General features: G+C 59.7%; 1 protein-coding gene across 1 annotated transcript; it reads right to left on the minus strand.

Annotated features, from left to right (window-relative positions):
* Positions 1-4,770: 4,770 nt before the first annotated feature.
* VSX1 (visual system homeobox 1) lies at positions 4,771-7,762 on the minus strand. The gene is made up of 5 exons (XM_075446096.1): positions 7,399-7,762; positions 7,154-7,232; positions 6,807-6,930; positions 5,672-5,852; positions 4,771-5,036 (listed from the first exon to the last, which is right to left on the minus strand). The coding sequence occupies exons 1-5, from the start codon at positions 7,760-7,762 to the stop codon at positions 4,771-4,773; spliced, it is 1,014 nt and encodes a 337-aa protein (XP_075302211.1).
* Between the last annotated feature and the right edge of the window lie 4,914 nt (positions 7,763-12,676).

Below are 12,676 nucleotides of genomic sequence, written 5' to 3' on the forward strand. Positions count from 1 at the left end.
CGCGGCTGCTTTGCCTCGGCAGCGCCCCGCCGCGGCCGTCCCCGGCTCGGTCCGGACAGGGGCTGCTCGTTGTAGGGGGTAATGGAAAACCAACCCCACGCGGTGCTTTCATTCTGCGTGCAGACACCCCTGCCTGTCGCCCCGCGGGTGGACAGGGACCTGCCCGGCTGAGGGGAGGGAGTGAGGCTCCTGGTTACCGCTGGGACTCCAGCCAGCCTTCCCTGCCCCTGGCCACCCCTGGGACTTTGGGGTGCATCAAGAGGAGTGTGGCCAGCAGGTCGAGGGAGGTTCTCCTTCCCCTCTACTCTGCCCTAGTGAGGCCCCATTTGGAGTACTGTGTCCAGTTCTGGGCTCCCCACTTCAAGAAAGCTGAGGAGCTACTGGAGAGAGTCCAGTGGAGGGCTATGGGGATGGTGAGGGACTGGAGCATCTCTCTCGAACGAGGAAAGGCTGAGGGAGCTGGGCTTGTTCAGCCTGAAGAAGAGAAGGCTGAGAGGGGACCTAATATATGCTTATAAATATCTCAAGGGTGGGTGTCAGGAGGATGGGGCCAGACTCTTTTCAGTGGTGCCCAGCCACAGGACAAGGGGCAACGGGCACAAACTGAAGCATAGGAAGTTCCGTCTGAACATGAGGAAGAACTTCTTCCCTCTGAGGGTGACGGAGCCCTGGAACAGGCTGCCCAGGGAGGTTGTGGAATCTCCTTCTCTGGAGATATTCAAGACCCGCCTGGACGTGGTCCTGTGCAGCCTGCTGTAGGTGACCCTGCTTCGGCAGGGGGCTTGGACTAGATGACCCACAGAGGTCCCTTCCAACCCCGAACATTCTGTGATTCTGTGACTCCAGCCAGCCTTCCCGGCCCCTGGCTGCCCTGAGACTCCAGCCAGCCTTCCCCACTCCTGGGCTGCTCGCTGTGTCCCGTTGCCCAGCTCTGTGGTGAATGACTTCACGGACCCCAGTCTTGTGCTCCATCAGAATCATTTTATTGCTCAAGTGAATACCTTCTACACTAATACAAGTTACTAGAGCCAATCAGCTTTGGATTCGTGGCTTTGCGAATGCCAGTTCACAGTTGCTGTCTTCCAGGATCTTTTGCAGCTGGATGTGTGAAAACAGCTTATCTCCTGAGAACAGAGAAGGGAGGCGCAGGACGCGCTGATTTTTCAGGGTCATGAGACAGTGCTGTTCTGTCTCACATTAAATGGTTTCCCACACAGCTCCACACGAGGGAGCACCGGCAAAACATTCCTACTCGCTTCCCAACCTCCCGGTCTGAAAATCCAGCCAGTGGCTCGGGAGGACTGGCCAAGACAGAGTGCCCGTTAGAAATTAATATTACTAAGCTGTGCAGAAGTGGGCACCATGACGATGCTTCCGCAAATGCAGCCCTGCAGCCTGCTCGGTTCTGGCCTGCTCTGGGCCCATCACCAGGACACCCCCACCGCCTCCTTGCAACCCGCAGACGTGCACTGTGTGCCTGACAGTCAGCCTCCAATCCCGTAAAAGCCAATAGACGTGCCAAAATAATCTTGTTTTATTCTGTTTTCCCTTTCCTCGTCCCCCTTCCGTGATTGGTTTAGGAGGTCACTTCAGTCCCCGGCTAGCGCTGTGCGTGTGGCGCTGCGGAAAGGTCTAGATGTGCCCGGGTGAGCTGAAGGGAGGCTGCGGCAGCGCTGGATGCTGGGCGGTGGTCGTGGCGTTACCGACTCCTCTTGCCTGGGCCATGCTGAAGGGATCTCCTGCCTGAGAGAACCCAGCTGGTGTGGCTGAGGCACACCCCAGGGCCGCTAATAGAGGGAAGCTGATGCCAGCCAGGCCCCGGTGCGGTCACCAAGACGGCTGCTGGGTCTCACATGGGCAAGCCCACTGCAGCAGTGGAGAGGTGAGCAAGCAGCAGCCGTTGCCACAGGTCAGGGTTTCTTCTGTCGCGCTGTCGTAACCTGCCCTGGCTGGAACCGGCACTTTCAGGAGCCGTGGCCAGGTTTGGCTACCAGTAATCTCAGGGTGGGTCAAATCTGAAGCAACAAGAGGAATGTGCTGCCCTGCTCCTCCTGCCGCTACAACCACAGCGAGTACTTCCCTGCCAGGCTTAGCGCAGGCAGCTGAGGCGAGTGACTGTCCCTGCTCTGAGGATTGCCCCACCAGACCCTGCCACTGGCTCCTGGAGGCAACCAGGAGCTGAGCCTCAGGCAGTTGCTGTCGTCCACCAGTACCTCCCTTCAGGTGTCCTGCCCTGGGCTCTTACCCCGTGAGCGGAGCAGCAAGGGCTCACCTGAGCCCCAGCGTACCTGGCTGCACCCCACGGTTACTTCCCAGCACACGGAAAGTGCCTCAGGCCAGCAGCCCTCCCAGTGACTCCCCCTTCATGGTGAGGGGTGAGAGGTGGGAGCCCACCAGGCGGTACCAGGAGACCCATCCGCGCCCTGCGCAGGACCAAGGCCGTGGTGTTTCCCCTTGCAGCAGCTGTGGCGGTGATGTGGCTGCTCTCACAGCGCTGCGCCCAGACCAGGGCAAAGAGCCAGGCCATCTGCAGGCGGGCAGGGCAGGAAAAAAAAAAATGATTGCAGGAACCCAGTGCCAGCGTGGCACGGCCCAAATAAAAGGTTTGCAGATGCTGCTCAGGCGGGATTAGGCCTCCAATGTGCTAAGTCTCGGCTCTCGGCGAGCCTAATTGCTGCTGCAATAAGCCCTGGCCGGTCCTTTCCTGAACCGTGCTCCCCACGGCCCCCCCGTCAAACATTTTTTTTTGCTGCAAAGCTTGTGTTTGCTGTGCATATGTTCCCCCCGCTCTCCGCCCAGGCGGGCCTGGCCAAGCAGAGGGGAAAGCCGGGAAATCTGCAGATGCCACTTGCGTTGCTCTGCTCTTCGCAGCTGGCATCCCACCACTCCCGCCTGTGGCTGCCTGTGTGCCGGGAGCCAGACCCCACAGCAGAGGTGGGGACAGGTGACAGCATCATTACATGGCCTCACATACCCCTCCCCCCCCCCCCCCCCGAGCTGTGTTAGGAAACTTTCCAGATTGGAATTACTTAGATTTTAATAAAACCTTTTGATAATTTTCCATTATGTTTCGGCCAGCAGATGAACCTTGACGTGTTCCAGGAGAGCTGTCGCGGCACGCATGTAGGCCAGTTCAGCCCGGCCGTGAGATGAGGACCCGTCGCAACCCGGAGTCGGGCAGTTGGATGGCCAAGACCCCCTTGCGCCTCGCTGAGGGTGCTTGTGCGGTTGGGACCACGCAGCTGCTCTTTGTGCCTCCCCGGGGAGGCAGAGGTGCCCCCAGCTGTACCTCCCACCACGCCTTCACCTGCCCCGAGCGAGCAGCTGCTCCTTGTATTTAACCACAAGAGATGCGGGGACATGGGGCCCAACCCTGCAGCCTCCAAAGCAGCAGGAGAAGGAGCAGGGCACCTCTCTTGCCCTCAGGGCAGAAGAACCTCACACTTGAGCTGTATTGAGGAGGATTTTCAACAGCCCTTGGGAGAGTGGAGAAACTTTCTCCCCGTGACTTCCCTCAGGAACTGTGCGCTCCGTTTCAGACCGTCTGCTAACCCATCAGCCGTGGTTTGGCTCTTTGACTGCCACAAATCAATCACCTTCTGGCATGTGGAGGCCACTGGACTAGACCTCAGTTCTGGGGAGACACACGAGGGCTTCACTTTGCCCCCTTAGAACAACTACAGCGCCTCAGCAGAGCTCTCCAGCTCGGTTTAGGCACGAGTCTGCAGAGGATCTGCTCAAAGCTGGCAACTACTAGCAGATGTGCCAAAGGAAGGTACAAATTGCAATGGAGAGCATAAAAACCAAAGATACACCACAATTTTATTTATGAACAGGTAATAAATAAATGGTGGACAAAACAGGAAGAGCCACATTCAAAAATTCAGATCACTAAAGTGCTTTTAGACATAAATACAGGACGACCAAGAAACAGCTCTGACAGTAACACTTGTTACAGACAATTACAAAATATCTTCTTATGTCAATTCACAAAATCGTTTCATTGCTCTGGGGTACAATGGCTTGGTTTTCAAAAAGGTCTGTTCCATTATGCATAGTATGGCAGATAACATTCAAGAGTGTACAAGACCATTGCATAAACAAAAGTGTCTTCACCCCCTTCCCCCAAATACGAGTGAAGGAAGCTATACAGTGTAAATCCAGTGATAAGGCTGCATTGGCAGGCCAGATCCTCAGGAGGTATAAACCAGCGCGTCTGTCAGGTCACACCAGCTTGAGGATGAACCCTACCGTGTTCAAAACCCCTGCTGATCCTCGCGGTGGAAGAACTGCGGTGGAAGAACTGCATCTTCAAAGCGGAGGGGCTCGCCACGTGGGCGCTGCGCAGGGGTGGAAGCGCTCAGAGAAGGCGTCGGTAAACTCCTGCGCCGACTTTGCACCCGCGCATTTGAGGAGGGAGTGACTTCCGTTGCATCGCTTCTCTTCGTGCTCCTCGCTGGCCGCAGCCCAGAGGGGAAGGGCAGCTCTCCCCCAGCCGACGTCCGTGCTGATCACAGCGCGGTCTCGCGTTCACACTGCTCTTGGCCTCGCTGGGACACCTCTCCCACCCTCCACCCTGCCTCTGCTGAGAAGCGAACAGCTTGAAAGTGAGGGAACAAGGGGACGTGAGTGCCCCGTTTTAAAATGCCCTGAATTCAGATAAAAGTTCAATTATTTAAGAAAAATATATATATATATGTATCAATAAATCAATAAATATTATCTCGCCAGGACATGGTGAGGAATGGCCTCCTCCGGGGCAGCCCAAGCTCAGTGGTCCCTGTCCTTCTGCTCCATGGGGGGGTCCCCGTTGATGCACTGCCTCAGCACACCCCTCTTCTCATGCTTGGCTGTCCTGGAGAGGTCGATGGCAGTGTCCTCCGAATCCTTCGCAGAGCCAAGCTTGTCGGAGCCTTTCTGGGAACTGGCCTGCTTCCCTTTGAGCTCCTCCTCCCCCTGCTCCGCTCGCCAGCCATCTGCCAGCTTCTCTTGGCTCTCTGCCTTCCTGCTCACCTCCATGGACTTTTTGTGCATGCCTTGCAGAGGGGAGAGAGCAAAGCCAAGGGAGCCAGTTGCTTATTTTTGCCCAGGACCGCTCAGCATCACCTCCCGCTGCTTCCTTCAGCTCTCACTTGCATCCCGAGGGGAACTCACGCTCGCTACCAGCCTTTCCCGACCCACAGCCCCACCATCTGCTCTCCGCAGCCCTAGAGGACGGCTTCTGGCAGAACTGGTCCGTACCTCCCCTGCAGCGGGGAAGACGTACAGCGAGAGGGGTACTGTGACAGCCCATCCCAGCCTGGATTTTGAGTGCCACCTCAGTGAGGACCGCGTATGAGTGGAGCGTAGCTCTGAGGTAGCATTATCTTCAGTTTTGGGGGGAGGGTGATGGCTTGCTAGACGCCCTGCAACTCCCACACTGGCTGCTCGCACTAGAAAGCGATACCTAACCCGGTACGGGCACCTGTCTGACACCGCAGCAAGAGGTTTTCCCTTTCCCAGCTGTTCTTCACAAGGAGGGAGTGGGAAAGCCAGGGCGCTTGGCAGCCTTGAGTACTGCTCACAGCCAAGTTCTTTTCTGGGAAAAGGTGAGGACGGCCATAGGGAAAAGGAAGGGCCGTTTGCTCCACAGCCGCCCCCTGCCCCCCCAAAGCCCCAAGCTCCCACTTACCCAGCAGCCACGGGGCGCAGGATCCCACCAGCCCGCTTTTGGCGGAGTTGATGATGGACTCGGGCAGAGGGATGGAGTGCCTCACCATGGCCCCGTAGAGGCCGTACTCGGCCATCACGCTGCTCCGGCCCCAGCACTTCTCCCGCTTCCGCCACTTGGCTCTTCGGTTCTGAAACCAAACCTTCAGGGGTAACAGCCAGGAGAGCACGGAGGGGTGGGATTGGGGAGGAGACGGCCCCCGCGGCCAGGCGGCCAGGGCCCGTCGGGCACGTGGGAGCGTGCGTCCAGGGCAAGGGGACAGCCGCGGGGGTGTGTGGAGGGGTTTGGGTGTGCGAGCACCGGGTGTGGATGCACAGGCGGCAGTGGGAGGGCGGCCAGGGCAGAGCGTAGGGAGGGGGTTGAGGGAGGGCACACACGTGGGTGTCAGTGAGAGAGGGGAGGAAGGGGGGGAGAGGGAGCACACGTTACACGAGGCTGATCGTGACATAGGAGGGTGATCCCAGCCAAAGTCACCCTACGCTCCGCCTGCCCGCAGGGCCTCCACATGGAGCACCAACCTCTCCAGAACAAGGGGTCCATAAGGCAGTGACCGATGATGACAGAGGGTGCTCAGGTCCCTCTCCACACCCCTTTTCTGGCTTTGAAGGCTCAAGGGGTGTAGATACAACCTGGCTGCTGCCCAGACCACCACCCCCTTCGTAAGCCAATGAGTTGCTCCACAGTGGGGCAGGATCAGTCCCTAAGAGATGCCACGTGTCCCTCAAAGGGACAAGCTAGTGAGCAAGCTAGTGGGACATGGCTTGGCCCAGCAGCTCCCGAATTGCTCCCAGCTCCCGTCTGAGCTGGGTCTCCAGAGGACAGAGCTGAGCTGCCTGCGGTGAGCAGCTGAGCCAGGTCCGTCCCCTGAGTCTGCATTTCCATTGGGAGCCTGTTTGGTGCCTGGGCGGGGTGGAAGCAGGGCCACCCCCGCAAGCACCCTGCAGCATTTCGGTGCCACCACGTCCCCACCACCTGCAGCATCCCAGTGCCACCACGTCCCCACCACCTGTGCTCCCTGGCCGCAGAGTAGCAGAGACAGCCGTGTGTCGGCAGCCCGCAGACTCCAGCGGGAGAGAGGACCGTCGCAGCCGCCTACCTGTATTCTGTCCTCCGGCAGCTCCGTCTTGACGGCCAGCATCTCCCGGGCGTAGACGTCGGGGTAGTGAGCTTCGTTGAAAGCCTTCTCCAGTTCCTCCAGCTGGTGAGCCGTGAACACCGTCCTGCCCGGAGGAGAGAGCACCCTGTGACACCGTCCAGACCCCGACGGCGAGCAGCGGGGCTTCTCCTCCTCAAAATGGTCCCCCCCACCCCAGCAGCGGGTCTCGTCTTTGCTCCTTGGGGACACCCGCTGCCCCGGCGCGGGGACCAGCTGAGGGACAGCGGGAGGCCGCTGGCAGCAGCCAGGAGGTGAGAATGGGGAGAGCTCTGGCTCTCGGGCTCTACCTGTGCCGGCGTTTCTTCCTCTTGACCTGGGAGGTGGACATCTTCAGGTCGCTGGTGTCCCCGGACAGGCTGTCCTCATCTGCCGGCAGCGTGCGGGAGGGCAGGAGTCACCTTCCCGTCGGGAGCCGGGGGGGGGGGGGACACCAAACCCGGCTCCCAACGCACGGCCGCAGCCGCCCGCGGGGAGCGCGCCCGGGCCGGGGGTCCCCTCTCCCCGCCGCCCCCCCCCACCGGTCCCCGCTCACCGGAGATGTTCTCCTTGTGGCGGCGTGCGGCTGGCGGCGGCCCGGGGGGCGGGCGGGGGCCGCGGGCGGGCAGCAGCGGCAGCGGGGCGGGCAGCAGGCACGGCGCTCCCGCCCCCCCCAGCCCGCACAGCAGCCCCAGCGCCCCGCTGCCCTCGTACCCACCGGCGGCGGCAGGAGGGGGGGGCCCCGGGGGCGGCTGCAGCTCGGCCTCCAGCCCCAGCAGGTCGGTGATGGCGAAGCCCTTGGCCCGCAGCCCCGCGCCGCCCGGCCGCCCCGCCGCCGCCGCCCCGGGAGCCATCGGGACGGGCACCGCCAGCGGCCCCGCCGCCGCGCGTCCCCCCGACGGCTCCGCCCGGCCCGGCATCGCCGCCGCCGCCGCCGCCGCCTGGCCCGGACCGGAGCGGGCACCGCCGCCCGCCGCCCCTTTTATCGGCCCCAATCACACCCCGGGCCGGCGGGGGGGCCGCTCCCAATCCCCGGATTAACGGGCCCCGGACACCCCCCCCCAGCCCCGCGCCCCTCCCCCGGGCCCCCCGGCCACCCGCCCCCTCCCGCCGTCCCTCCCTCCGCTCCCCTCGGCCCCCGCCCCTCGGTCCTCCCCGTCCCCCCGCCGGGTCCCCTGCGGTCACCCCGGCTCCGCTTCCACCCCCCCCCCCCGGCCACCCAGCTCTCCCGTAGCCCCCCCATCCCCGCGGGCTCCCTCCCAGGCCCCCCCCGCACCCCCACCCCTCGGCCCTGCAGACGCCCACAGACGGGACACCGCACCGGCCGCCCCGTACCCCGGAGATGGGGCCACCCCGGAGCAGGACCTTGTGTGACCCCAGGTGTCACCGCTGGGGCCGGGGCCACCCCAAGGCGCCTGGCCTCCCTGCTCCCTTTCGCTCCCAGATTCTTGCACCTGGGCTGCAATATTTATTTTTTTTTTTTCCCCTCTCTTGCCTTCATCTGTTGATGGAAATGATTTACAACCGGCTTACACGGGCCGCCTGATCCGGGCCTTCGCTGGACGGTCAGATTAACCGAGGGTCCTTCTGATAAAGATAATTACAAGGGGACTCCGCATTAACTTTGCGTTATTAAAGAAAGACCCAAATCTCCCCTCGCAAGCTGTTCCCGGGATTAGCAGAACAATAACTTTCATTTAGGATAATTGCCGTGGCCGGCGCTGGGGGCTGCTGGGGGGGACCCTCCGGGCCACCACGCTTCGCACCCAGACAGGCAAACGGGTGCGGGGGGGGGGGGGGGGGAGGTCACGCTCCCAAAGCTGCCAAGCTTGGAGGTCCCCATGTGCTCCGGACGCAGGGATGCTTGGGGCGTCCCCACCCGAGGACAGGGCACCCCGGGGGCCCCTCGGGCACCTTCCCTTCTCCGGAGTGGTTTTGCCGCGGTTTTGCTGGAATCGGAGACTTTCACTGCTAGGCAAGGAGGATCTGCCACAGTAATTAGAAGCTGTAATCCGGCCACCACCCACAACAAATTTCCTGCCCAAGCAGATATTAGTGGATAAAACCCTAATTTTTGACGTTGTCCCAGAATCAGCTTGTTTTCAGCAGTTTACGTTCAGGCTGAGCTGTTGGGAGAGATGATGAAGCCTTAAATATGCATATGGCCTAGGCATTTGGAAAGTTTGGGGATAAAGCGCCTATAATTGCTCCTAATCAGTTTATGAAACATAAAAGCTCAAACCCAAGAGAAAGCCGATAGATGCAGAAATGGAAATAGCGATTAAATCTCCCCGCGCCGGCGAGGTGGCCTGGATACGGCGCTGCTGGCCAGGGTGGAGGGCCGCGGGGGACGGGGGACATGCCCGCTCCTGGGACGGGGCCGGGGGACAGGGTGGGGGGACACGCCTGCTGCCACCGCCGGCTCCCCCGGCCGTGGCGGGGAGGGCCATCTCCTTCGGACAATAAATCAGTTAAAGGATATCTTGATATATGCTCATCGGATAGGATTAGCTGGGATTAGACTAATCAGTAAATGTTTCTCTGCTCATTATTTTCCAGGGAAGATTTTCAGCCGATTCTCCGACGCCGAAAGATTATTAATCGCTTAAAGAGCAGAACATCAAACATCGCCCCTTGCTCTAATTTCCCCGGGGTTCCCCCCGCCTCCGTGGGCAGGGCGCCTGCGCCAGCCGACCCGGCAGCCCCGGGGTGCCCCAGCACCCCATCCCCGGCACAGACCCATGTCCCAGCGGTGGGTGGGTGGGTGCTGCCCACGGCCGCTGCTGCGGCACCCCCGTCCCCTGCGCCCTGCTCCCTGCTGTGCTTTGTAGGCTCAGGGCACAGCAAGGTGGGGCAGTCCCCGAGGGGTCCCCTCCTCCCCGCGTCTGCTCCAGGCACCCACCGTGCCCTGCAGCACCCTGCAGGATGGCACCGTGGGGGCACACGGGATGGGACGGGTGCCTGGGGCTGTCCCCTGCAGTGACTGGAGACAAGGCGTGCAAGTCTGTGTGGGGGACGATAGGCAGCTGCAACATTTTGGCAGACCCTCCTCAGCTGGTGACGGCTCCCGAGCCAGCGGCTGGTGGGCTTTTGGGGCCCCCATCTCTGCAGGGATCTGAAACTCGGGGAAACCCCGGAAGGCCGTGCACTCGCCTCGCAGCCACCTGCTGTACGGCTGAGGAGGGTGTAGCAAGGAGAAGGTACTGAAGGGCCTGGTTTAGGGGATTAGTAATGGGATAAGACAGCTTTCACCTCCCTGGTTTAGATATGAATCAGGTCAATCTGACAGTTCCAGGCAGCTCGGGGCGGAAGAAGCTCCCATTCTCCAGGCTGGATGGAGAACCCACCCGTTGGACCCGCACTGGCAGTCACAGCCCGGTGCTCCCCGCCGGCTCCATGCTGCACAGCTGCATCAGCTCCTGGAGACCTGGCGTGGGTTGGAGCCTGGTCCCCAGGGACGATGACAACGCCACAGCGCTCGAGTGCCTGCTCTGCACGGCAAGCTCAGCCAGCCGGCTGGTAGCCACGGTGGACCTTGCGTGGGTGTAAGATGGCCCAGGAGTGGAGCGCAGCGGGGCGAGCAGCCAGCCGACGGCAACACAGGGAGTTTGGCAAGGGTGAGAGCCTGGGGGAAGGTCCCTGCCTCGGTGGTCAGCATGGACAGGAAGAAAAGGGCTTTTCTTCCACCTCCTCCCTGTCCTGCTGGGAGCACAGGGAAGCAGTGACTGTTGTGAAAGCGTTGCCTCTGACGCGCGGGTGAGAAGGAACTGAGAGACAGCCTGTCGTTAGGGGAGCAGGCAGTAGAGAGAGGGGCATTGCAGTGAGACACATCTGTATTTTGCCAAGGTTAAATCCCCACCTCCCAGTAACAGGCGGGCTTCCTCCTCGCCATGCGGGTGATGGGACTTTTCTCAGGCTGCAGCCAGGGCTGAGGGCTGGGTTACGTGCGCGCTCCTGGCCGGTTAGGAGCAGACACACGTCATGGCCAAATATCCTCTGTTTTAGGGTGATGGGTTTGCAGGGGCAGGCGGCATGGCCAGGTTAAACGCATGGGGAAATCCGTGCTCCCAGCACTGCCGGGCTGCGGGAAGCGCTTCGTTTCTAGCTCGAGTCTACAAGGGCGAAGGGAAGGGTGTGCAGGGCGAGCGCAGCCGCAGCCGGCCGTGCACGCCACCTGCTCAGCGCTGTAGCGTCGCCAGCCGAGCTCACTACAAGCGCGTCGGCAGCCCTAATTTGGCATCAGAGGCTGTGGGGTGTCCCTTGTCATGTCCCGCTCCGCACGCCCCAGAGACATCCCTGCTAATTCCTCTGCACAGATTTCTGTCTTAAGGCATTTGCCTTTGATTAAAACCAGAAGAGCAGTCACGGTTTAAGTGGAGTTTAAGAGCAAACCATGTGCCGACGCACAGGGCTCTCACATCTGGAGTGTCGCAGATTTAATCAAACTGCTGGGAAGTGCCGCACGCAGACAGCTGTCACAGCAGCCTGGAGCCCATCTCCTAATTAATTCCTAGCCAAACACAGCGCAAACAAATGACCATCAAGGTGCTACACCTACAACCGCAACTGGAGGCATGGCTGGCAATCGGTGAGCAAGCAGAGCCTGTCTCCAGGAGCTGTAGGTGGTGGCCCATCGAAAGCCCTGTCCCTGCTCCTAGGGACGAGACTGGGGCCTATCCCAGAGGTGTAATCCTGTAGGTGATACATGGGAACATAAGGGACAGGGTGTTCATGAGGAAATGCAGGCGGAGCAGGCACAGCAGCTGTAGCTCCGATTTCTGGCTGCTCCTTGCTGGTGCTTTTCGCTTCCACTCCGCGTTGTTGTTGTTCTCTAGTCCCATTTACCCGCCGTTCTCGCTCCTGTCCCACGTAGGGTGTGTGAGCTGGGACACAGCCCTGCCTGGGGATCCTCTGCAGGCCTGTACCCGGGGCTCTGCGCCTGCCGTAGGTCCTGAGCGAGCTCCGCGAGCTCCCGCAGCCTTCTGCAAAATCTGGGCGACAGCAAAGCAGGGCAGGTCCAGACGCGGTTCTCCTTGGTGCTCATTCACAGCTCATTAAAGCTAATCGAAACAACTACCAGAGCTGGGTCGATGTGGGTGCTTGGAAGTCCTGGGCACACGGCACAGCTAGGCTGGGAATATCCAGCCGTGAGGAGCCCCAAACTAGCCGATGGACTGTCCGCTCCAATTAGCCCCACAAAGGAGCTATTATTCCTCCGCACTATGCTTGTCCGATTACTTTATCGTATTATTTTTTGATCATTCCTCCAAAATGTGCTAATTAAACAGAAATCATCAAGTCAATTAGAGAAACACTCATTAAAGCAGAAAAGAAAAGAAAATATCGGCATAAGAAAAACGGCTGTGAGGCTCCCAAGCACACACAATAGCTGCTACATTCACTAAATCAGCATCTCCCAAAAGAGGAGTAGACATTGTCCCACTCTGGTCTGTGCCCTGGAAATGAAACTTCCCAAGCAATGGAGTCAGATTTCTTTTTTTTTTTTTTTTTTCCTTTTTATTCTTTTTAATGGAAAACAACATCTCACCACTACCTCAGTTTTCTTTTATGTTTGGGAGAGCAGAGAATATTTTGGTCCCATGAAGGTCCCAACGCCAGGACAGTGAAACTACCTGGAGGATTTTTACTGACCCTAGTGGGTTTTGGACTGAACCTAGATTCTTAACTTCCAGACTGGGAGACTGTCAGCCCGTGTCTTCATTCAGATGTTTGGCCTTCAATCAGATAATGGCATGACATGAAAATAAGTGAAAATAAGTTAAAATAAGTTAAAATAACTTAAAGCCCAGCATGGTCTTTCAGAATATCTCCAC

Source organism: Opisthocomus hoazin, chromosome 2 (assembly GCF_030867145.1).
Source record: "Opisthocomus hoazin isolate bOpiHoa1 chromosome 2, bOpiHoa1.hap1, whole genome shotgun sequence".
Lineage (NCBI taxonomy): Eukaryota > Metazoa > Chordata > Aves > Opisthocomiformes > Opisthocomidae > Opisthocomus > Opisthocomus hoazin.

Excerpts from the sequence above, each read along its gene's own strand:
- VSX1 (XM_075446096.1), bottom strand. The coding sequence starts at position 7,762 with ATGCCGGGCCGGGCGGAGCCGTCGGGGGGACGCGCGGCGGCGGGGCCG. Across the intron at positions 5,853-6,806 it reads TGCCGGAGGACAGAATACAG|GTTTGGTTTCAGAACCGAAG; the intron begins GTAGGCGGCTGC and ends TTACCCCTGAAG. Across the intron at positions 5,037-5,671 it reads CTGCGCCCCGTGGCTGCTGG|GCATGCACAAAAAGTCCATG; the intron begins GTAAGTGGGAGC and ends CCCCTCTGCAAG.